Here is a 26,103-nt window from a genome sequence, read left to right as displayed (position 1 = left end):
TGGATGTTTAACAAACATATGCCAAGGTACCCCAGAGTAATTTCATCTTTTTAAATTCTTAGCTCCTATCTAATTTGTGCTGTAATAAAAATGTGAGCAATCCCCCAAACTGAAATGACATATAAAGAAAGTAATGAATACCCCTTGTGTCATTGAAATGCAAATTTTCTTTAAAATGAGACCAGGGGAAATAAAACTAAAATCCTTGACATATATTTTCTTGCATATTCTAAATGTCTCTTAAAATTAGTATAGGATTCTCTCATAGCTGCATTTCCCTTCTAGGCAACTTGAGGAATTATTTGAAGTATATTTAGTCTAAGAAGATAAAAATAGCAAATACTTTAGAATGGCTAAAGTGAAATCCCTGATAACTGCAAAGGAAGATAACACTTTGTAGAATGATTTATTCTTTACTTGGGACTCCTTAGAATCTTATTTTTTACACTTTAATCAGGCTCAAGGCAACATAAAACTCAAAACTTACCTTGAACTTTTCCAACAATCATTATCTTATCCTTGGCAAAACCTGGAACTATCACAGTGTACATTACTTTGCTTGAGAAAAGAACTGTGGTTTGTTATTCCAAAGAAACTGTCGGAAGAAAAGGATCCCTCTATGGAGTCCTTAGTCTTCAGAATCACATGTAAACTCTTCCTTTAGGCCTTATTCTCATGAGTGCTTAATGTCCGGTTTCCCTTGACATTAATGAGCTGACAACCGACCTGTAGCGATTCACAGTTCCAGGGTCTGAGGATGTCCTAACAAGAGAACTAAGCAGTATCCTCGAACCAAGGCAAGTGGAAAGGGAAGTAAAGGGGAACACCAAGTACAAAATTTAACTTTAGACCCTTGTGTGCTCTTGCGGAATACAGCACCAGGGCTAGAAAGATGCCAGCCTGCACGTGCTTGTGAGATGTCAAGCTAAGGCCCATCTGGTGCCCTCATCCTTTTGTGTCACAGATATACAGCTGCACACAGAAGCCATAGCCCTAATCTTTGCTCATTTTATTTGGCATTGCTAAGTGTTAGTGATTGTAATGATGAACTAATTATAGTCCCTCTTAAAAGTTTCTAATCTAGTAGAGATACCTAGAATTTGTTTAAGCCATGGGCTTAAATTGAGGGAATCTAGTAGACTTTATCAACTAACAATTCCCAGGGCCACAAAGAAACTGGATTGAGTGAGGAGGAAGCGAGAAGGTGAGAAAAGGAGCGGAAGGAAGAGATGAAGGGAAGGTGGGAAGAAAGAAAAAAAGGGAGAAAGGAGAGGAGAGGTTGGGGAGAGGGGAAATGAGAGAGGCAAGACGAAAAGGGGTAGGAGGGAAGAATGAATAAAAGAAAGACAAAGAGAAACAGTTTTCCCTCTAAAAGACACAACACAGAGACAAGATAGGCTTTATTCAATTTCTCTTAGGAGGAAGATGACAAAAAGAGAAGAAATAAACACAAGGAAAAGAGTCCTTATAAGACTGAAAACAAAGAGGGAAGGAGATGTGCCAGGTGCTTAGTTGAAGCAATGAAATTAATCTGAGTAAGACCTGAACCATGATGCTGTGTGTTCCCTCATCATGAAGTAGAGCACACTTCTCCACACAGAGCACCAAGAACTTTCCTTCCTGCTGCTTGACCACGCGTTTGGATACTGAAGTGCACTTCAGAAGGCATTCCCCCCTTGAGTACTGAGAAAGACAGAGATTATTTCTAGTGTTGTATTTTAAGTATAATACTTGCGAAATTCAATTCTGAATGCTTCTATGGGAAAAGTGCATGCAAATTTTCCAAAGGGATGTCTAGTATGTAAACGTCTGCAGTTGTTTATATACGAGCACACATACCATGGGCATGTGTTATTTGTGTGTTTGCTCTTGATTAGCTTTCTGTAGCTGAATGTCAAATAAAGCAAACACTGGAAGGTATCTTTGCACAATAGCTTACAAGAAAAATAAAATGACTGGGCTAGTTACGCCTATAATGAATTCTGCTTGGTGACCTGTCTGAGACTGGCGAAGTTCTTCCGGAAGTGGCAGTTACTCTGCAGGTGCCCCATATTGCTGTAGCTTCGCTCTCCCGCTACAACAGGCAAAGTTAATGATCCTCTGGACTCTCCAGCATGGAGTGTGTGGTACAGCCAGGGCTCAGAAAAGGCAACTCGGCGTTCCTGAGAGTGTTCCAATGAGCAGAAAGGAAGCTGACAGCTCCTCAAAGCTTCAAACTCACACTGGTACATCCGGTTTATACTGCTAGGTAATTAGAGCCCTCCAAGATTCCAGATGAGATTAAGGCTCCTCCCCTCACCTGGAGGTTTAAGAGAGGGTCCCTAATCATCCTTACTCTACAATAGCCTGCATCTGGGTGTCGACACGGGCACTAACATTTGTTCCTCTGTCCAAAGTTTCACAGTGGCTGCAGAGACTATCAACGAATATGGAGCAGCCCCGTCCTCATCCAACACACAGGGAACCGAAAGATTCACAGTTTGAAAAGAGATTGATCTAAAAAGGTATTCATTTTCTAATCTACTTAGCTCAAGACCTTTCGGTTCATTATAATTAACTGAGAATTTATGTTTTAAAATCATTTATGGAATGATGTTACAGAAAGGAGACTGCTAAGTTATACATAAAATGTCTGCGTAGACAGTGAGTTTAGAAGAAAGGATAATGCTGACATGATACAGCCTGATGATACATGTCAGTTCTCAGGAAAAACACTACACAACGCTTATCTAAATAAACTACACATCTATAGGAGAAATCTGCCAATTAGAGTTTCATACTCAACTAGGCCATTAGCATATCAAAATTTAAACTCTCACAATTAAAACACATACACACACACAGCCTAAAAGAGACACTATCTGGGGCAAGTGTTCATAATACAATGTGAGACCATGACACAAATCAGAATTACCCAAATATAACATTTTAAATACTTTTCTTCAAGTAATTGCCTTACAAGAACTTCACATAATCCTTTATTCAACAAACCATTTGTTTTAACAAATTATATTGCTCTAATAATCCCAACAAAATGAACTAATAATGTGATTTAGGAAGTTTACTTTGAAGAATAAAATAATCAAATCAAATCAGGCAGTAGCCTCCCTGTGTCATTTTTAAAACATTTCACCTCTGCTGTGTGTGTCTGGAACTGCCTAGGCCAAAGCACATTCACACAGCGCCCCCCTGTGAGCTCAGCAGCCACTCAGCAGGCATGGAGCAGAGACAACTCCCATCTGCCACACAAGTTCCTTATTCAACGGTAAATACGCTTTCATTTTAAAGGCGACCTCCCTTAAAATCCAAGCAAAAGCTAATCAGTTTAAGACAAAGTAAAGAGATTTCGACAAGAACTGTCCGTAGAAAACTTACAGATGCACAAATCTGTCACAAGCATATGGTGAGAAAGAACCACTTCCTCCCGTAAGGGTGGCAGACTGCCCAATGCTTCCTGGAAGGGGAAGAGCTGTTCTAAGCCTTCAGTGTAGCTGCAAGATCCCTTCAAAAGTTGCCTACAGACAAGCTGCATCAGAAAGAGAGGATTCTTCTGGCAGGTACCTGTTCAGACTCCTACTGCCTCAGTCTAGAGACACAGAGGACCTGTACTTAATGATCTAGGCGAGAGATTGCTACTTCCACAATTTGAAGTATCATATATAAACAACCTGTGGAAGGCTAGTTATAATGATAAGTAAAAGACTATCACCTTCTTCACTAAATAAGATTCGATTCACAGTCTAAGTGCCTGAATGGCTTCCTAATTTTACAAACAGTATTATAGTCTGTCATACTTATAGAGCAACATTTATTCCAATGACGATGTGCGTGGCTTGTTAGGGACTACCATAGATTAACAAAACAGGTCCACTGCCAGATTGTCACCCTCTCTGCAGAAGCCCTGGGATCTGTCCTCTCCACCCCACCTATTTTGGCCCTAGGGCACTCAGTAGGACTCTTTTATTTACATAAATTTTAATTAAATCTAAGACTATGATCTCTAAATAAAACTTAAACTCCAGAACACAGCCACACACACAGTAAAAATACATCCTGATCTTACAATGATCCAGTTTCTCTTCTGGTCTCTGAAAATTCATTCAAAATCCTATGCAGTGCAAAACAATGACAAAGGTTTCTGACATTTCTTGAAACAGCAAGAAAAAAAGAATTTTTTACATTTCTTAAAGACAATATACCTACTCCATGGGAAAAATAACAGGAAGAGAGGGTAGGAGCTTGCCAGCATGCATAAAAACCAGCAGTTTGATTCCTGGAGCCCACACACACACAAAAAAAAGCAAGATACTTGCTTGTAATCCTGGCAATGGGGCCCTGTGGAGATAGATCTCTGAGGTTCACAGGCCAGCAGGACTACCTGACTGAATCAGAGAGCCCTGTCTTAAGAAACACGGTTGGCTTCCACAGCTGATCAGAAGACAGCATTTGAGATTGTCTTCTGGCCAAGCCACACATACATGCACACACACACATATAAATAGAATATATATATTCTTCTATAACAGATCCTGGAACAAGTCCAACTCACAGTTGAGCTTTATGAACCTCCTGCTCATTCAACAAGTATTTGCACAGTGTGTCCAGGTACAAGGTTAGAACCCAGGAATATATTGATGTCAAAGGCAGCCATGACTCCTGTAGCCTGGGAAAGCTTCCCAGGTCATGGAACATTGCTAAGTAAATAGACTGATAGAGCCATGTGGCTGACCAGGTGGATGGTGTCCAATCAGGGCAGCTCATAACCATCTATCGGGGAAAGAGAAAGTTCTCTGAGCTGACCTTCACATAGATGCTCTTCACACCAGCTATTTAGAGATTAAAGATAAAGGGACAGAGAAAGATTAAGTAAGCATCAGTGTCATGTTGAAGCCTTGACCCTTGTCCCATGTGTCAAGGTGTAGCTGAATGTCATTACCTTTATCAGAGAAGTTGGGCAGTAGGACACTAAAGAAGTTCAGTGTGGCCACAGAATTCAATACAAATAAGAACAGGTTAGAAACAGAATTAGACAGTGGGCCCAGCCCTGGCACCCCAAGGACCCCACTGAAATCAGTACTTGAACAGTGATGAAGGATCCATGAAAAAAAATTAAGAAATGAATATTATAATTGGACTTGCTTTCAAAACTATTATTTCTGTAAAGAAAGGTGGTCAAGATAAGCAAAAGTTTCCAAAGCTCTGGGAAGAGAGGGAAGGAACTAATATACAGTATATGGGAGGGTAGTCTTCTGAAAGGGAAAAAATAATGTCTACCGACCTTGAACAGGGCTTCCCTCAAATTAGAAAGAAGGGAACAAAGAAGACGGAGAATTAAGAAATGAGCAGTAAGGAGTAGAATGACAATCTCTTCGTTCTTAAAAAGGGAAACTAATCACATCTCTACAAACTGGGAATTACATTTGAACAAAAACAGGCTGGCTGTAAGAAACAGGCTCAAAGGGTCACAGGGGGTAGAAGTCCATTTTTAATAAAACGTCCAGAATTTGTAAAGTCATAGGTACAAAGCACAGACTAATGCCTGTCAACGACTTAGAGGGAGGCAGAGATGAACTGACAGAGTCATGGGGATAGTGTTTCTTTCCAGTGATGAAAAGGTCTAGAAATTACATGAATACAATAGTGGCATTGTCAATGTATTAAATGCCAATAAGTCAATCATTCTATAACAGCTATTGTGTTGCATGAACTTGACCTCAGCAGCAACATCAAGAACAAAATTTAAGAACATTGTATTTCTAAAAATAGAAGATCAAAAGAGAATAACTAGTGAGAAGAGTCTCCAGATGCTTATGAGAAAGATGATGCGGCCTGAGCCACTGCAGCGGAAGACAGGTTACAAATAAGTGGATGACCCAAGACTTGTCTTCTCAAGGGGACTTAGTAACCAATAAGATGGGGAAGAAGAGTCAGGAACAGAGAAGCTGAGGATAAGATGAACTCTGTGATTGGCCAATATGAGTTGAAAATTTCCAGTGAAAGACAATAGAGAGGAAGGAGCAAGCCCCAACAGAAAACACATGATTCCGTTTGGAACAAGCTGAGCTTGAGCAGTTTCTAAACTGCACCAATCAACACCTGGAGCAAACAATTCAGGATGAAGTTCTAGCCCCAGCTTACAATATTGCAGTGGCAGCCGTGGAAGCCGATGAGACCACACTGGCCATACGATGAAAACAAATTTAAAGATAAAACCCTAAAGTGCACAGACATCGAATTCCTACAACAAGCTCTGTAAGCAACTGAAACTGAGAAGGTGTCTCCAGAAGGAAAGGTGCAGCAAACTCTAAAGCCACCAAAATAAAGGCAGAAAATCCAGACTCTGGGGATCAGCTGGTCTTCAGCCACACTGCTGAGAATGACTGCCTGTCATCATAAAGAAAAAGTACTCTTCAAATGCTGCAAAACCCAGTAGCATCAAGACTAACAACACAGATACTAATAAAACAACAACAACAAATCTAGAGGAAGAACTTCGGCCAGCAAAGAAATAAAAAGAAAGAGATGAGGCTGCAAACAGGCTCTTCTCGAATGGGAAACATTAGAAATTTGCAAGTGTCTCCACCATACCCACCCAACTTAGAAGAATATTAGTTGTGTAGCCCTTAGCGTCTCAGAGAAAACAGTATTACTGAGCTATTTAATTTGTGCCGGAAAATCCATGTTACCCCGTCTTTTTCTCAACCACATTTTCAAAGAAAAATCTCTTCTTCATATTTTCAATTGAAATAGTTTACTAATTTAGGCTGGGTGTGGCAAGTTCATGCCTTTAATTCTGGAGCTTAGGAGGAAGGGGCAGGCATATCTCTGTGAGTTCAGGCCAGTCAGTGCTATAGAATGAGTCCTTGTCTCCAAAATTCATCATCATCATCATCATCTTCATTGTCATTAAAAAGGTTCTCCATGTTTGTCATGCAACTTTTTCTCATATGATTGTTCTCCCATGAGTGCCTTACACACCACGTGTACACATAGTCATTAGGAGCCCCACTGTCTAGAGGACGTTCACTCAAAAACTTGCCTCACCCTGGAAATCTTCTCAGCTTGACAGAACATAAGACCCATCAACAGCTGCCAGCTCTGTAAAGCTTTCTTTCTTTTAGTTTTCTTTAAGCTGTATCTTTCAGAGCTGAGGAGACCTTTCAGTTAGCAAAGTGACTAACAAGAAAGAGTCAGGACCTGAGCTTGACTCCCCAGAGCCCACATCGAAAAGCTATGGCCAGCAGCAGCACACACCTCAAATCCAAACATTGGAGACAAGAGGATCCCTGGGGCATGGTTGCCATCTAGCCTTATTCCATCAGAGAGTTCTAAGTTCAGTAAGAGATCCTATCTCAAGCACAATAAGATAGGAAGGATTAAGGGAGACACCCAGAATTGGCCTCTGACCCTCACACACGGTTGCATACACAGAGTCAAAGAAACCAAAATCTCCAAATAAGTCTCCAGGATAACTGCACTTGACTAAGTTCATGTTGACGGAACTTTCTGCCTCCTCTTCATCCTTCTCAATTAAATTGTCATCATGTATTATGCACTCCATACTTGATGTTGACCCAAATATCTTCCACCATGAAGCCATTTTTCTCTGAATATCTTTTATTATGATATTTTCTCCCATATCTTTCTCAAGGTGCAGATGTGGTTTTGTAAAGGAGCCCTTATGCTCGGGAACAAAGACAGGTTCAGCCTAAATGAGGTCATCAAGTCCCCAGTGCCCTACGAGTCCAAGCCAATGGCCAACAGAGGGTTCCAACTGATCTTAATTTCCTTGGCATAGCACAGGACTGTAATATAATGCAAAATGGCTCTAAAGAGAAACCAGACACTGGCCAGAGTCTTGCCAAAACACAGTTAAATAACACCAAAATGGCCCTTTCATCTGAATACAGAGCCTCTCATGACCGTGTCTCCCTTCCTAAGAATGAAAGTAATCTTCCACTGTGAATGGGGGTTGACAAAAAAGCATACCAGACTCAGTCCCAGAAAGTCGGTGTGCTTTCTAATTGGCACACTTGTCCTGGGAAGGGTGCAAATGCTGACAAGGAGACCAAAAGACAAAGACCAGGACTTACCCTGAGCAAGGGGCATCCAAATTTAGAATGTGCTCATAGAGCTAAAACAATACTCTAATGTTTATCCTGCCCAAGATTTCATCCTGCCTCTTTCAACAGCAGAACCCTCTCTGACAAAGAAGTAGACTTAACATTTCCAAATTTCTTATGTAAATTATCATTTATATTAAATTTTCAGTATGATCTCAGATAGACTCTCACCCACTCCAAGGAATCGAAAACTCCCAGTTTGCTCCCTCACTCGTTCGTGCATTCATTTTTCTATTTATTAAGCAAAAATTTGAGAGACTACTAAGTGCCAGGAATTTTTTTTAACTTCCTAGAAACTGGGTGTACAAAACTTAAGGCAAGGGGCTTGTTCTTGTAAAAGAACAGAATTTTTAGCTCCCCTAAAGGGTAGTTCACAACCACTTGTAATTCCAATTCCAGGGAATCCAGTATCCTCTCCTGTATGCCATAGGCACCTGTCCTCCATACACACATGCAGACATAATTAAAAGTAAAATAAATTTTAAAATATTAATACAAGAGCATGGATGCCTTTATAGAACTTCCTATGAGTTAAAGCAATGTGTAAACACACATGTGTGAACAGGCCTACTGGGTGATAGCAAGCACTCAGGAAAGCTTAAGCTGGGCAAACACAGCAGTTTGGATTGTGAATGTCTCCCGAAAGCCTGGGGATGAAAAGCTTAGTCCCCAGCACGTGGCATCCTTGAGAAGTGGCAGAAACTTGAGATGTGAGGAGGAAGGAAACAGTGGAGCGCTTTAAAATGGATCTTGGCACAGGGGGCCTTCCCTTTTCTGTGCAACTTCACAGCCGCCAGGAGGTGAAGAGCTCTGTTCCACCCCACACTCCCCACCATGACATGCGACTCCCCATAGACTCAAGGCCATGATACCAAAAGAACCCGTCCTAACTGTGATCCAACACCCTTTTCTTTCTTACTTTGATTATCTGAGGTATTGTGTTACAGTAATAAGATCTGAGCGATAAAAAGGAGGAAAGAGAGTGCTGAACTCATTAGAGACAATGTTAACCTTTGGGTTCACCTAGGTAAAATTATCTTTCTCTATCAATCAGTCAGCTGCAAACTAGTCAAGCCTCCTAAATTAATACTGGCTAGATTCGTTCATTTTCTAGCTTCTAGATATCTCATTAACACTGCTTGACCAGTAGTGACTGATACTCTTTTACATAAACACATTTTTTTCAAACTAATATACGTAGAAAATTTTGGAAGTAAATGGATGATTTTATCATACCTTGGCAAAACCAATGCATTCATAAGGTTCTTGCATGTTTTTTTTTCCAGATTTTTACTTTCATAGAATGCTTTCAAGTATATTTTCTTCAAAAGCATAAGACTTAAGATTTAGTGTGTTCAATTTGGAGATAATGTTGACCACATGTGGTAGTGCACACATGCCTATAATCACAGTAATCAGGATAAGGGAGGAAGATCAGACAGAAGCCAGTTGAGCCACACAGTAGAACACTGTTGAAAGAGAAAGGATGAAGGGAGAGAAGAGGAAGGAGGAGAGGAGAAAGAACTAGACTGCCTAACTATATACTTGGAAGTTAATCACCTCTCACAGAAGATAATCTATCAGAAAAAAAATCAACTTTACTCTTCATTTATATGGAGATATCAATATCATTCTGAAGCAAAATATTAAAAATAAGGACAAAATAAATAAATAAATAAATGGTGGGTTAGAGTGAATAATAGAAATAGCTAAAAAAAAAAAGTCAAATTTTGAAATAATACTAGATTGCTAGACATGGTGGTCCATGATTGTATTCCTAGCACTTAGGAGGTGCCGTTAGCAGAGTCATGAGTTCAAGAACAATCTTGGTTGTGTATGAGGTCTAAACACAATCCCTCCCCCCAAATGAGAACCTGTCTCATCCTTCACTCAAAGCAGTAATGATAATAAGGATGAGGGACTAAGACTTCTGACTGTTCTGTTGAAATCCTAGGAAGTGCACAGACCTGCTCTGGAAACTGTGTGAGTATACATTTCCCCTCTGGGTTCCAACTCTGGGTGTGATTAAATAAAAATCAAATTAGGAATGTCTAAATTAAGTGTCCTAATGAGCTTCTCTTATGCTTTTGATGAAAGCAAATGATGTGTCCTGCAAAAATTGCTAGCAGCCACTGGCATGGGACATACTTAAATATTTTGTGACAAAATAGGGTGGGAACTGAGCAGAGCTGGAATAAACAGTTCATAATATAATTCGTTAGCATATAGCTAATCCCAAAGCTGAAATAAGCACAAAGATTGAAAAATCATCAATAAATTTTAATCTTTAGCCTTTATGCAATTTATCCTCAAATCTTTGTAGTTGCAGAAAAAAAATGTTTCATTTAGAAGAATCAATCACTAACTATATGGGATGCTGACGACCACCCAGCATCCCATATATTCCATACTGAAGTGCTCATTTTCCCATGAGCAGCCATTGCACTCTGCTAAAGGGAGCTACTCAGTCCAAAGCCGGGCATTTCCTAAGCACCCCAGCTGCTCTGACTCAATTCTCAACAATTATGTAGGCCCCACCTACTTCCAGGGTATCTAAGGGACGGGCTGAAGGCTTTGCTGCAACTACCCTACAGCCCAGCTTCTCTCCAGTGTCCATTCCCACCGGTGCTGTCCTAGTTTGCCTTCGATTGCCGAGATAAAACTCTAACCAAACGCAAGTTGGCAAACGGGGAGTTGATTTTAGCATCTAAGTGATGGTCAGTTATCCAGGATAGCCAAGGCAAGAGCCTAAAGTAGAAACCACAGGTGAACACGGCTTCCTGGCTTGCTCTGTGTGTTTTCTTCAGTTTGCAGTTCTTGAAGTCCTTTCCTACACAGGGACCACCTACCCTGGGGAGGCACTGCTCACAGTGGGTTGAGCCCTCCCACCTCCATCAGCAATCAAGAAAATGCCCCCCACACATGTCTAAAACCAGTCTGATGGAGGCAGTTCTTCAGATGAGGCTCCTTCTTCCTGAGTGACTCTGACTTTGGTTGTGCCAAGTTGACCAAAACTAACCAGTACAGGTACTGTTTTCAAATGTGCTCAGCAAAAAGCTTCCCGGGAAGTCTTGCCTCAGTACTAGCCTACGTCACACCAGGTATTTTTAAGCACGGTTTCTCTCAACTGGCATTACATCCTATAAGTATATAGTTAACACAGTAGAAAATACATTGAAATCCATGACAACAGTCTTCTTAAGCACTTAGTGTTTTTCACAGACGAGCCCTTCACTCTTCTTGAGGCTTTGTCTTCCCCCATCAGTCTAGACACAAAACAATTGAAGCCAAAAATTGGAAAATAAGCAAATGGAAAATGAAAAGTGTCATCAGCCCCTTCATACCCCTCATATATCTCAATAAACTGGCCTGACTCCTTTCTAACCATGTTGCACCCTTGACAGATGGGTTTAAACACAGGGCAATATAACTGAAGCCTATAACCCCAGCACTGTGAAAACTGAGGCAAAAGGATTGTGGCAAGGCTGTCATGAGCAACACAATGACAACCCATCTCAGAAAGAAAATTAAAATGGCTTGTGATGCCCTAGAGAGTAATTCTCTACCTTCTTAATGTTGTCACCCTTTAATACAGTTCCTCATGGTGTGATGATCCCCAACAAAAAAAAATATTTCATTGCTGTATTATAATTGTAATTTTGCTACTGTGATGAGTCACAATATAAATATATGATAGGCAGAATATCTGATATGTGCCCCAAAGAGGTAGCAACCCATAATTCGCTATCTTAGCTAGGCACAAAGTGGAAAGACTATTGTGAACATGGTAAGTTCCTAGAGTGTTGACAGAGGTTTCTGTTCTGCTGAATCCCTCAGCTGTTCATCCCCAAAGAAACATACAGAGGTCTACATTAATTATAAATTGGTTGGTCTATTAGCTCAGGCTTCTTATTAAGTCTTACATTTTAAATTAGCTCATCATTCTTGTCTGTGTTAGCCACATGGCTTGGTACCTTTTTAACAATGAGGCGTTCTCATCTTGCTTCCTGTGTGTCTGGCTTCCTCAGTGTCAACTGTAGACTGAACCTTTCTTCTTCCCATAATTCTCCTATTCTGGTCACCCCACCTAACTTCCTGCCTGGTTTCTGGTCAATCAGCATTTTATTAAACCAGTACAAGTTACAAAGCTTTACAGGGTATAAGACCATTGTCCCACAGCACTAGGGAGATAATGTTTATATAGAAAATGAACACCTGATTCCCTCAGATCTCTGAGTCGCCCCACCCCTGGGAAGGTATTGTCATGTATCTAAGGGGTCTGTGTCTTCCTATTGTCATGTGACAAACTCTGCCTAAATAAGTCACTAGGGACACTAATACTTAGTAATCAATTACTCATGGGGCTAAAGCAAGCAGATCTCTGAGAGTAAGAGGTGCCCTGGTCTAATAGAACAAATTGTAGGCTAACTGCAACTGCATGGCAAGACCCTGTCTCAAATTAAACAAATTAGTTAAATTATCAAAGTAAACAAATAAAGCATTTGCTAGTGTCTTGAGCTGAGAGAATTATAGGCAGATAATATTTGCATTTAAGTATTTCTGTTCAGATTTTGGGAGTACAAAGTAAGCCAGAAGCAACTCTAATAGTCCACTGGGTACTTGTCACTTATATGAGAATAATGTGTAAAATTAGAAATATCTCCACTATCTCACTACAGGTGACAAAAGTCCTAAGAACTAAAGTAAATTATTACATTTCTAAAGTCCAATTAGTCGTAATATGTAAGTCTATTTTTGTAAATAGAATACTCTAGTAGAACTGCAGTTACTTTTAAATTTTAATAAAACTAATTGATTATGGTTGAACTATGACAAGACACAATTTGATAAAATTCTGTTTTCATTATGTATCACCCTTTGAGAATCCATTTGTTCCATTCATTTTTCAGCCAAAGAACCTAGAAATAATAAACTGACGATAATCCATTTGGATGGAAAAACAATAAACAGACCAAACATATAGAAAGACAAGTCAGATCATGGAAGTGCAGTTAAAACCCAAACTGAGAAATCTGACAGGGTAGAGAAAATAAAGGAATGAAAGCTATGTCATGCACACTGCTGCAAAGGGACCACAACAATGGCAGGATCTTATGCCAAAACCTAACAGCATATAAAGAGTCAGGGGAGGGTCTCAAAGCACAGAAAGTAGACACACCAAGGGCATTGAGGCAAAAGAAATAAGCTTGATAGTTCATCACAGACAGGACTCTAAGCACAGTTTCATGAGCCAAGTGTAGAATGTAGAGGAAGAGCCACTAGACCGGATCAACTGTGTACAGTACCATAGGCCAAAGGAAGAGATGCTATCTTGACTTTAACTGATCAAAACTTTTTCATTCAGTGGAAGAGATGTGATCTGTATTGTTTGTTTTTCCATAAAGGTTTTCTGAGTTTATTTAAGCTCCTAGGCTTGGTTTACGTGGGTCAATAGACTGTTTTGAGCCATGTCCTTTTGTTGTACTTATAAGTTCCTAGTAACCAATGCATAGAAAAATGAATAAAGACAGTCAAATGTAGCCAGGGCCTTTTAAGGTCTCTGCAGGAAGCTTAAAATAGGGTGTTAGGGGCAGAGACAAAGGGAATTGTGTTGAGTCTAGTCTGCCTGGTTCAAGGGTATAGCCAGTAGTAATTAAGAACAGAAAGTAGTCTCCTCAGATTTTGTCCTTAACAACCAAATGAAGGGTTTGAGGGTGGAACATAAGGATTCTGAGGAAGAACTTGGGCTATAGCCAATACACACTTAAGAAGCCAACCCAAGCTAAGTGTAGACTGGACCTACGGCAACCTCAAATGTTCACATCTAACCTCATATCCTTAGCTCTCAGTTTAAGTACTTGGTTCAGCAACACACCCTTTTGCCTTCCAGATGTGATGACTCCTGGTTCTCTTTTTGATAGTTGACTTGACTTGCTATACCATGTTTGCTTGAACCAGGACTTCCTATTCTTGCCCTCTCCATGGAGGAGGGACTCTTGCCCTTGTCCCATCTCACCTCAGATGTATTCTTTAGCAATAGTGAACATGGAAGAAGCTCAGAAAGGCGTCTAGTGAGAAAAAGAAAGACATCCTCCTATGAATCTTCTGTCTACTACACAGGAGTCATGAGTGACATAAAAAGTCATAGGATTTACCTGCTCTGGAACCAAAACAAAATGGCACAGCGCCAAAGCATGGGAAACATGGGCAGTGGTCTGATACCACATTTGTCAGAAGCAATAGGATGCTATTATACTGTGGGCGTGTTGGTCCCCACTCTAACATCTTTCAATCACAACACACTGACTCACATCATCCCACAGATACAATGCTAAGCACGGGATGCTGTAAGTTCACAATGCTCTCAAGTTACAAGGATTCCAAAATAACACATACAGTATTTCGTCTATGCAATCACACATGTGGATAATCCTCAAACTAACTCACTAGTGACCTCTAGGGATGGAGACACTGTAAATTGATTAAGGAGTTCAAGTCTTCTGTTTGCATTCATTTTTCCCTGTGGCTTTGAAAATAGTTAAATATAAGACTTCATGAAAGCAAGGGAGTTTCTTCCTGTGTTCACTGTCATTTAGCTTCTAAATTACCTCATAGTCTTGTTTTCTATTCCTTTGCCAGGGCCAAGGGTCTCTGTTTTCAAGGTTCTCTTTTTACCTGCCCTTTATGTTTCTTAAAGGTAATTCCTTAGTTTGTTAATCTCTACTTATTAAGGGTGTATATTCACACAATAGAATTTATTACATATCCATATAAATTAGCATTTCCTCCAAAGCAATATATGAAAGTTTGAGGAATTATTATATTAAGATACACATTTATACTGAACAGTGAATGACTCCAATTTTCCTTCCGCAGATAGAACATAGTCTATACCCTGAGGCAAAATCAAAACAGAAGCCAAGCTTTTAAAATGTGAAAAATAAAGATGAACTGAAAAAATGTGCCCTCAAAATGAGCCAAATGTTGGAGGTAAATAAACTTCCAATTAGAATTCTCTGAAGTGGGTGATGGGCTAGGGAAACTGGAGTGTAACGAGCTATCTGGCTTCTGTTATAAATGAAGGTCAGTTACACAAGGCAGAATGGCCTAGGCTGACAGCCCCATCATCAGAGGCCAGCATGCTTCATGAAGCTCAAGACAATCTGACCATCTCAGAAGAGTAGCATCAGCAAATGGGCTTCATGTAGAAGACATGAGTTAAACTCCTGGACACTAAAGAGCATAGGCAAAGCCAGGCAGCTGATTAGTGGTCACCACTGTCACACATGCCTATCAAGAGTTAGCTTTGGTATACTCTCATTTACACACTCTAGGGAAGCTCTTTTGGCATCTGGGGTTTTTCTCTGTCTCTCTTTGTCATGCCTGCTGAACCTTTCCTTCCTTGAAGACCCTCCCACACACTAGATGAGCATGCAGTGGACAGGTCCCTCTGTCCCCTTGACTACAACTGTTTCAGAGTTGGATAGGCTGGGAAAGTATCTCTGCAGACAACGACTCTTGTCAGTTATGACATACTGAATCACTACTAAGAGAACCGAAGGGCAGCCATTGCTGAAGAAGAACACAGAAGCTAAGACAACAAAGTCAAGTTGCAAGAAGCACCGGCTACGTGATGTGTCTGTGAGAGGAAAGAGTGAGATCTTGGTTGCCCTGGTTTTTGTTGACATTCTACTTTGCAGTTCCAGTCTCTCATGAAACCAGTGAACTTTCATACTTTTGTACTAAAACATAACTTTCCCAGCCGGTTCATGTGAGGCTCTGTTTCTTCCAGAGAATCAATACATAGTTAAGATACCAACCAAAGTCCATTTGCAATGTTCCCACCTTCTCCCAACTAAAGAGCTTTCTCCACAGCTTTTCAAAGCCATATTGACAGGCTCTAAAAGTGGCAGAGAAGGGAATGGATGATTTTGTGCACACAGCAAAGAAACCACACAAGGGGTCCATTTCCCCTCTCCTTCTCAGGGATGTTTTTCTTCAAGGACTTCTGCAAGAAGTGAAAATTCTCCACAAATGGTGGTTTTTGAGGACCCATTGAGAAACCCTGGCTCTTACAGACTGCTGTAATAGTGCTGCAATATCTGTGCACTCTTACATTCTCCAAAATAACAGTGATATTCATCAAGTAGCACCATTCAAAAGGAGCAAAGGACTGTGATGGAGACAGAGTTGTTTGACATTCTAATAGAAACAAACATTGTTTCTATTATTCTTTTTGCAAATGTATATATATATATGGCATTTCATTTCACATTAAATGGAATATTGTAGAATAGCTTGGAGGACCTAAATACAATGTAGGATGTTGTTTTCATCTGAAGATAAATTCAGACTTCCAGATAGCTAATTTTTAGACATTTGAAGCATAATCAATATGTAATGTGAATGTTTCCTGTGTCGTTCCAACTGAGAAAATTTGATTTGAATGTTTCCAAATGATATCAAGGAATTATTTTTGTTAGGGAACAATACTATTTGAATTATAGTTCTTAAATGTATTTTTCAGGGCTCATATATAAAAACTAGGCAGAGGGTTACAATGATAGAATGCCTTAGATTTACTCCAGAATATCCCCACAAAAATTGTAATTTTTTAAAGGAATAGCTGAAGTAAACTAAGCAAACTCTTGATAATTGCTGAGTGTGGGAACTAAGAGCTTTTGGGTAGACTTTCTTTCTCTGTTTTTATGCATATTAAAGTAGTGAATATAGAATAGCATACATAAATCCTTTGGACCACACATACAGGTTTGACAGCATATACAGTGGTATAATTATTGGCATCACAATGGCATGAGGACTTTTAATTGGAAGATAGAGATCTAGTTATATGCTGTAGGACAAAGCTCCTGCACACTATAAAGATTTGTCACTCATATTAGTTTAATAAAATGCTGATTGGCCAGTAGCCAGGCAGGAAATAGGAAATAAGCAGGGTGACCAGACTAAGAGAATTCTGGGAAGACAAAAGGCAAAGAGATGAAGACAAAGAGATGCAGTCACCACCCAGACACAGAGGAAGCAAGATGAGAATGCCTTACTGATAAAAAGTAACAAACCCTGTGGCTAAACAGAGACAAGAATTATAGGTTAATTTAAGTTGTAAGAGTTAGTTAATAATAAGCCCAAGCTAAGAGGTCAAACAGTTTTTAATTAATATAAGCCTCTGTGTGTTTCTTTGGGAGTGAACAGCTGTGGGGCCAGGTGGGACAGAAACTTCTGTCTACAGTTATCTTTTGAACAACATCAACACATTAGAGGAAATTTCCTTAAGGTATCCAAGGCAAAGAATATGGAAAACTAATGTTTTAATTATTTGGGAGACATTTTTGTTTTCATGAGCTATATTTGAAGAGACTACAGGGGCTGAGAGTTATGGTACACACACTACTCCCAGCATTCAGAACTCAGGGGCAAGTGGAACTCTGAGTTCAATGTCAACCTCTTCTACATAGCGAGTGTCAGGTCATCCAGGGCTACATGGAGATCTTGCCTCAAGAAAGACAGAAAGAGAGAGAGAAAGAGAGAGAGGAAGGAAGAAGGGAGGGAGGGAAGGAAGGAAGGAAGGAAGGAAGGAAGGAAGGAAGGAAGGAAGGAAGGAGAGAAAGATGGAGGGAAAGAAAAATGCTACAGGAAAGACTAGCAACAGTATATATCTATCACAGAACACATAAAGATATTATATTCTATTGGATGCACTATAAATACCTTGTGACCTTGAACTCACAATCCTTCTGACTCAGTCTCCTAAGTACTAGATTGACAAGGCAGCCTACAATGACCAACTACATTCTAATACTCTCCTGGGGTGTTTACCAAGAACCATAAACTGCATATGAAAGTTGTTTATTAACAATACTAACAAATATGATTTGATATAACTAATTCTTTGATTGATTTTTCATATCAATTTTAGAAAAGCAAAGCCATAGGAAAATCATAGAGTTGTATTTTTTTAAAAAAAGGGGGGAAAAGAAAGAAATTCCACATCTTTAGATGAATATTAACAGACAGGGTTAGTTGGACCTGCTGTCATGCATTGAATGTAAGGCTGTAGCTAAGAATATTCACAAAAGTTCATTACCTACACTAGTTACATGGTCCTTGGTCCTTGCTGTCATTAGAAATGTGTACCTCCTGAAAAAATATTACTATCAAGTCCTGAAGAAATACAATTGCCAAGTCGTAGTTACATCACCTTTAAGCGCCTAGCATCACTTAGACACAATTTACAGAGCAATGAAAGGAGGGCAGAAGATGATGTCAAGCATCCCTCCCAACCCCAGTATTCAGTGACATGATTTTTCACTGGGTTGAATCTTGAAAATGTCCAGGCACCTTATTCTGCATTAACTACCCTATACAGTCCTGGGAGTCAACCGACCAGAAACCTACACAAACTGTGTCCACGCTCAAAAATTATTTGAGGCGTGAAAAGCAACACAAGAAATGATTTGGCTGTGAAGATCAAAATCTCTTCCTTTTTTCCTATTCTCCAAGTGTCTGCAAATGGGTCTTTGGCATCCATCAGTAAAGGATAATTTCCTAGCAAATTTCTATCAGAAATTATAAAAGGCATTTCTTTACATAATGAAAATCATTTTTAATGTAAGGAATTTTCCTGGATCACATATGTTAAGGGAAGAAATACTTTAAATAGCTATTACTGTCAAACACAAAGAAGCAGGCTCATGATTTGATGTGGTTAACATTAAAACAAAGAGGGTGGAAACTAAAGAAGAGATTTCCATCCTAGTTCTTATGTTAAAATAATACTGAAATCACACAGCACTACATGCTTTGGCACATATTACTTGCCAAAGAGATAAAGCCCATCCTATTTGTGGCTCCAGTGTAATATACCAATCACACTCCATGGAAGCATCTCGAGATGTTTTTTTGGAAGCACACTTGTGGCCTGATTTTGACTGTGGCTTTGAAAGGTCAAATGAAATTTAACATTTCTAGTCTGGAGTCTCTCAAACCTTTTAGACATTCATTTTTAAATAACAAGTAGCGATTCTTTCTTCATTTTTCCCAGGGAGAGAACAGAATTTTCTTCCAACATGCCTGGAACGATTTAACAAATGAAAGAGGATGCATAAAAAAAGGTGTCATGTTCCTGTGTTTCAGCCGTAAGTCCTATTGGGAGGGGCAATGTAGCCACATACCATCATATACATCATCTCATCCAAAGGCTGCAGATATTGGGGCCAGAAGTACCGTGTTGTAAGGGGGGTGGACCATGCCTGTGTGTGATAAAGGTGCTGAGCCTATAGAAATAACTGATATAGCGAGCCATGAGTACTCAAAGCACCACATCCCAAAGAACCAAGATTGTACAAAGTAATTAAAATAAAAGATCAATTTTCAATGCAAAGTTCGGGAGAGGTAAAAAGGGGGAAAAAAGAAGAAAAGGGAAACCTATCTTCTTCTTCAACAATGGGACATCCTCTACAAAATGTTATCAGTCCTGGACCTAGGCAGAGATGGACAAAAGTGTATTTGGGAGGTGGGACACCCCTCAGGAACTGGCACCAGTAAGTCAGCCAGCATTAGCTCATAAATTGGCTCAGCCTCCTGTGTGTGTGCAGTGTTTTCTGTCTGGTCGGACATAGGCTGCAAGGGCAGAGAGGAAACCTGTTGAAGTGAGCAACGAGTCACCTTTTCCCTGGTTTTCCATCTTCCTAACTTGAAAAACCATTGCCAATGCCTCTGCCTGATTCGAAGGCACTTCCAGGTCTGAGACCTAGGCACCCTCTTTCTCTTCTAATCTTAGTTTCTTTCCCTTTTTCTGTGATAAAATACTATGATGAAAGCAACTTAAGAAAAAACGGTTTAGTTCAGCTCACAGTTCAAGGTTACAGTTTGCCATGGCCAGGGAAGTCACAGCAGCAAGGCTTGAGATGGTTAATTACACTGCATCCACGGGAAAGAGATGAATGGATGAATGCCTGTCTGCTCAACTCACTCAGTTTCTCCATCTTATCCAGTCAGGATTTCTTTTAGACAGAAGGATCCTGTGTTTATTCATAAAATCAAAAAGAACGTCTTCCCAGGCCACTCTTTCAACCATTCTTCCTCTTTCCAGCCTCTACCCAAGTCACACACCACAGCCTGCTTTGCCAATCACTCTTGGGAGTGCATCACTACCTGCCTAGGTGTCTACTGTCTAGGATAATGTGAGAAGTGTGTGGTCTTCCATGACTGAAGAAACTGTCTGATAAATTCCTCCAGTTGAATAGTATGCCAACGTCATTCAGATTGTTCCTCACCCAGGATAAAACAATGCAACAGAGCACACATTTAAATCTGTCATCCCTAACTCCATGCCCAAACTCTCAATGTGCTGGGATATTTCAGTAAAACTATGTGCAGCTTTGCAATCAGACTTTAAATCTTACTCTGATGAGAATGGACTTTCTTAGTCTCTCCCAGCTGCCATCAGGTTCCAACCCTGTCTGGTATATACCAGACAGCCACCAAAAAAAAAAAAAAAAAAAAAGCATTTCCAAATTTTGGACATGACAGTGTGCATCTGTACAGTTGAAGGCATTTAGTTCCCTGGAGCTCATTGGCCAGCCAGTCTAGCAAAATTGCTGAGTTCCAGGTTCAGTGAGAAACATTGTCTTAAAGAAAAAGGTTATGTGTGTAGGGGGTTGGGTAGAAGATGCATCAGTGGATAAAAGCACTTGTTCTTGTTGTCAAGACTGATGACCTGAGTTTGATCCCTGGGACCCACATGGTGGAATCAGATAGCAAGCCTGAAATCTGTCCTCTGACATCCACATGAAAATAAACACACACACACACACACACACACACACACACACACACACACGCACACACACGGAGAGAGGGAGGGAGAGGGGGGGGGGGAGAGAGAGAGATAAATACATAAATGTAAATACAAGGAATGGAGAGTTTGAGGAAGACACTTGACGTTGACTTGGGGCCTCTCCATGCACACATCACACAGTGCTTGCACGCCTGTGAGACTCCTGCATGCACATTTCTTGCTATGTCCATTATTGCTGCCTTGCAATAAAAATATGCTTGCTTCCCTTAGTATTTCCTTCTTTTCCCTAAGAAAAACTACATCACCGAACCTATCCGAGGTTTAAAAAAAAAAAAAGGGAGGGGGAAAGAAAAGAGAAGAGATGGAAACATGGCTACCTGTCTCCTTCCCTCCCCTCCCCACAGTTATCTGAGTGTTGAATTTTATTGTTCCTTCCCTGTAAAAGAACAGGTGGATTTTGTCAAGTGAAGCTGTTCTTTATTTTGCTGGCTCAAAACTGGAATAAGTCCATGAGAAGAGATGAATAATTCTCGGATGTGTTGCTTTTTCTCTCCCAAAATGTATAATCATGAGGCATCGTCTCTTGGATGCTTGGACATTGCAATCTGATTTGTATAAGTTAGACTTAAACAAGAAAGAAAATAGAAAAATAAAAATTCATTTTCTTATCCTTACCTCCAAGTCAGATGTCTTCTGTAACTGGAGATTCCAAAATGTGGAACTTACTGGAAAATACTTTCAGCCTTTTTATTTTTTTTTTTTTTTTTTTTTTTTTTTTTTTTTTTTTTTTTTTTTTCTCTCTCTCTCTCTCTCTCTCTCTCTCTCTCTCTCTTTTTGTGTGTGTGTGTGTGTGTGTGTGCTCGCGCGCGTGAGCGCAGTGTTTATCCACATGTACTTGCCATAGAACCCACCGAGAAGTATGAGAAAATCTTTTGGGACTCAGTTATCTCCTCCTACCATACGGGTCCCAGGAGTGAAACTCAGATCTGCAGGCTAGGCAGCAAAACCCTTCACCTACTGAACCATCCCTCCACTCCTGCCAGCTTCTTTACAGTGCTCTCTCCCTTGGTAACTGAGGTTAGCGTGGGATGAAATATGTAAGCGGAAAGATATTGTTAAAAGCAAACAAACAGCCAATCCCTACCCACCCGCTTCTACTGAACCATCCCTTCCAATTAACATTGAAATTTGAAATTGATAACCTGTTAGCACACACAACTGTCCCATCTACCTAGTGAATGGCTGTAGCCGACAAGGACGGTGCACATCTCGCTTACTCTTCCCCAAGATTCTAATGGATCTTTTGGACATTGCCGCTATACAGTTGAGGAAACTGAGGCCCCAAAAGGAAGGTCATCTCAAGAGAACTTCTTCATCAAGGGTAATGTAGCATGAGTCAAGCAAATTCTCTTTTGATGCTTTATTGAAAAATTCTTTTAAGTCTGCGTAGACTTACACCTCTGAAGACACTAGCATTTCCAAACCGAGAAGCACATACCTGCTTCTTCCTTGAGTTTGCTCTGGGAAACAGGCCTGCGGACAGCACAGAGGTAATCGGAGAACAGCAGAGCTCAGGAAAGGGGTTGGGAATAGATGGCATTTCCAGAACATCCAGATCGTTCTTTTTTCTCCTACACCAAGAGAACATAGGACGTCATTTACATAAAACCGACTGTAAAATATAATTGCTGTCAGGGGAAAGAGCATTTGTTAAGGCTAATGGGCCCCCACTCTGTGACAATGCTAACACCATACAAGTTACAGGAAAGCGCTATCTCTCTGTGGAGCAAGAGAAAATATGCCGACTAGCACAAATAATTCTATAACACACACACACACACACACACACACACACACACACACACCTGGCCAAAAAAAGAGGAAAAAAAACCCTCACTAGGCATGATCACTCCATTTCCTGCACTCAGGATTCTCCTGAACACCAATACAGGCCACGTCATGATTTATGCAAACATTACCCGGAGGGATGAGCCATTGCCTGGCGCCTATTAAATTGACAAAATCTGTAAGTTACATCCAATGAACTCATCCCCAGGAATTTTTACTCATCACTGCTGGAAGTTATGATTTATTAAATATAGATGTGGTTCATCTCGCTTCAAATTTCATTCACAATGTTGCCCACACACAGTCTGTTCGTTTTTTCAAGTGCTTATAGATACTGAACATCAAGGCAATCCTTCTGGGAAGGTAAGTCAATAAAACGTGTTAGCATGAATGTCCGCTCGCCCGCTGGTGAGTTATTTTAACTTGGCTGAAGCCAGAGCACTTTGCAATCCTGACAAAGAAGCCAGAGTGGTATTTGCATGTATGCCTGCAAAGGGCCACAGATTTTTTTTTTTTATACTCTTGTCGCCTTTTTTCTTTCCTAAAGTATGACAACTCCGAAGGCACTTGGTGCTGATTTCTGTGGAGATGGGAAACCTTTGAAAGCCTCTGCTCTTTCCTGAGGAACATAAAGACTGCTCAAATGTCAATCCTGCTTTGCGTCTCCGGGGTCCCCGGAAGACTCTACGTGGGAGGTGAACGCATTCACGCTTCGGTTTTTGAAACCCATAGTGTAGTATGAAAAGGGTCACCCAGGAGCTGAGTGTGGTCAGTCTGGAGTGTGGCCTCCTGGTTCACACTAAAGGGCAGAGGTGAGACAGACTGCTCTCCACCGACCCGCGATGCTATTTATAACAGGGCACCTGGAGATCCTGAGACCCTGCTGACCCCGCGGGGGCTGGCTCCAGGGGAATTGTCTTCAGACACTTTCAAAACTTGGTTGGGTTCTGGGCACACACTCACCCCTGGGCCGCCTCCTCACCCCAGCAGACTGTGAACCCGGACGCCTCTCCCCCTCCCCCCTGCAAGCTGCCTACCTGTCTGCAGCACCGAAGCGGGTCGCGTCGGAGGCGGGCGACAGCGCGTGCAGTCCGGGGACCCGCGCCGGGTCATGGGCGTCACCCCTGCCCTGGGCAAGGCGGCACACCTGCCCGGCCAGCGGCGAGTCCTGGGCGGCCGCCCGGCCCGCGGCGCTCTGCCCACCTTGCAGGGACGTAGTCATGGTCGTCGGCCAGGGGTCTGGGGAGTCATCGACCGCGCGACGACAGTGGGGAAGGGCTGGGTGCGAGCAGTGGCGCTCGGGTGCCAGCAGCGAGCGAGCGCCCAGCAGGTGCGGTGGCAGGGCCGCCTGCGCTCACGGCCGGGGCGGCTGGGACGCTGTGGGGCGGGGAGCGGGGGAGGGGCGGGGGCGGAGGAGGAGGGTGGGAACGTGGAGGGTGGGGACCGGGAGGAGCGGTGCGGGGGGCGGGGAGGATGGCGCGCCAGCCTGGCGGGCCCTGCGCGTGGCCCGGGCACTCGGGGGCGCTGGTGTCACTTTGCAGCCGCGCGGGGACCTCGGCCTCTGGCTCCTGAGTCCCCTTCGCCGCCTTCTCAGGTGGACAAGCGAGCACAAGGCTGAATCCGGGAGTCCCACGGGCCCAGTGCCACTCTGGGCTCCGAGGACCCGACAACCAACCTGCAGGGGTCAGGGTAGAACTGATTCTGAGATCCTTCCTTGCCTGTAGGGCCGCGGGAGATCACCTAAACTGTTGGATCCTCAGGCAGAGTCCACAGTACCGGGGTGCCAGGCGGGTAACAGGGCTAGGTTTACCCCAGTTTCCCCCACCATACCCCCTTTCACAGCAAGAGATGGAGTGGAGTGCGAAGGTGAAGGAATGGAGTTGCTATCTTAGAAAAACTCCCTTGAACTGGTGGGAAGTGTCCCACATCCCTGTGCTCTGTGGAGGATTTCCGAATACTGTACATGCTCTTTGTTCCTTGACCAAATTAGGTATCATCTGGCCTTGGCACCTGTTTCACTAAGTTAACCTTCGCGACCTCTGCCCATGGCAAAGTAAACATTCCTCCTGGAAAATTGAGCTGCCCTTGGTCCCCTGCCTGGGTGTCCTCCCCCATCGGGACATCAGCCCCAAACACTGGTGACAAGCAGAGGTCACTAGCTTCATGGTTAAAGCCTGGCAACTGAGAACACCTGAGTCAAATTGAAATTATCCAATTTCTTCATTTTCCTAAAGTCAAAATTAAGAATAATAATAAAAAATGACATGAGTGGACATGGCTATGTGGCCGCTGTGGTTTCCAGGAGGCCTCGTGGATGGCAGTGGTCAACCCAGGACAAAACAGTGGCTTTTCTGAAGGATAAAACTAATATTACAGGTCATGGACAAAACTTTTCAACCATGTATGCCAAGCAGGTTTCTTGCTCACATCTAACTACCTTAATTATGGTCTGGCCTATCTGAGTGGGTTTTCAGTACTCTTATTGGCAAAGAGCACTGAAAATGTATATTTAAGCTGTTTCCAGAAAAATCAAAATAAAGTTTGTGTTTGTGGATATCTTCAGCTAAAGAAAGAAAAAATAAACTTTACCATTATCATTATCTAAGTTTTACCTCCTAAATTTTACATTTTATTTAAATTTTACAGCTGTTTCTCCTCTCTAAAAAAATAATAATAGTAGGGTGTGAACACTATCACAGTACAGTTAATCAATGGCTAAAATCTGTCCCCTCCCAGTACACACACAGTCTCTCTCTCTCTCTCTCTCTCTCTCTCTCTCTCTCTCTCTGTAAGAGAGCTCTCTATTATTTTCTTGTGGAGGAAGGACTATAGAGAAGCTGATAAATGTCTTCAATCCCTGGGAAGACCACCATCCTCCAGGGAACTCTAGTTGGCTTCCCAGGATAACTTCTCTATGTGAAGGAAAGAAGAGCCTTTGCTGATTCAAATGCGATTGCAAATGTATCTTCAGTCTCCATGTATCCCTTCACTCACCGAAAGTCAAGGAAGAATCCACCTTTGGACTCCGGTCCTGTAATCCCATGCGTAGAAATTTGCAAGGCCTTATAAAGAGAAAGAGAAAAGGGGATAAATCTCTAAGAATAAGATTCCTTTTCTTTTTATTGAGCTCTACATTTTTTTTCTGCTCCCCTTCCTCTAACTACTTTGTCTTGTATCAATTACTACCACTTGTTAATTACTACCACTAACAGCTTGAGTATTTGTACCAAGAATTATCCAAACACATTTAAAGGAAAATGACAAGAAATTATTCTGAATAAGAGATATGTGTGATAAAAGTTACAGGGCACT

General features: G+C 41.5%; 2 protein-coding genes across 2 annotated transcripts in view; both read right to left on the bottom strand.

The window, feature by feature from the left end:
- Positions 1-24,150, bottom strand: part of Grb14 (growth factor receptor bound protein 14) — a 98,536-nt gene extending 74,386 nt beyond the window's left edge. Inside the window, exons 1-2 of the mRNA XM_050122016.1 lie at positions 23,829-24,150; positions 22,442-22,574 (exon numbers count right to left, since the gene is read on the bottom strand). Coding sequence (XP_049977973.1) covers positions 22,442-22,574; positions 23,829-24,013 — 318 coding nt within the window. The 5' untranslated portion in view covers positions 24,014-24,150. The remainder of the gene's footprint in view (positions 1-22,441; positions 22,575-23,828) is intronic.
- Positions 24,039-25,848, bottom strand: LOC126488507 (atherin-like). The gene is made up of 2 exons (XM_050122036.1): positions 25,786-25,848; positions 24,039-24,466 (listed from the first exon to the last, which is right to left on the bottom strand). Exons 1-2 carry the CDS (start codon positions 25,832-25,834, stop codon positions 24,039-24,041), a joined length of 477 nt encoding a protein of 158 aa, XP_049977993.1. The 5' UTR covers positions 25,835-25,848.
- Positions 25,849-26,103: the final 255 nt, after the last annotated feature.

The sequence above is a fragment of the Alexandromys fortis genome, unplaced genomic scaffold, assembly GCF_014885135.2.
Source record: "Alexandromys fortis isolate MF-2015 unplaced genomic scaffold, M_Fortis_MF-2015_v1.1 scaffold_8_9099976_23576923, whole genome shotgun sequence".
NCBI classification, from domain to species: domain Eukaryota; kingdom Metazoa; phylum Chordata; class Mammalia; order Rodentia; family Cricetidae; genus Alexandromys; species Alexandromys fortis.
The sequence above is the reverse complement of the archived record's forward strand: the minus strand, read 5'-3'. Positions and strand labels throughout refer to the sequence as shown.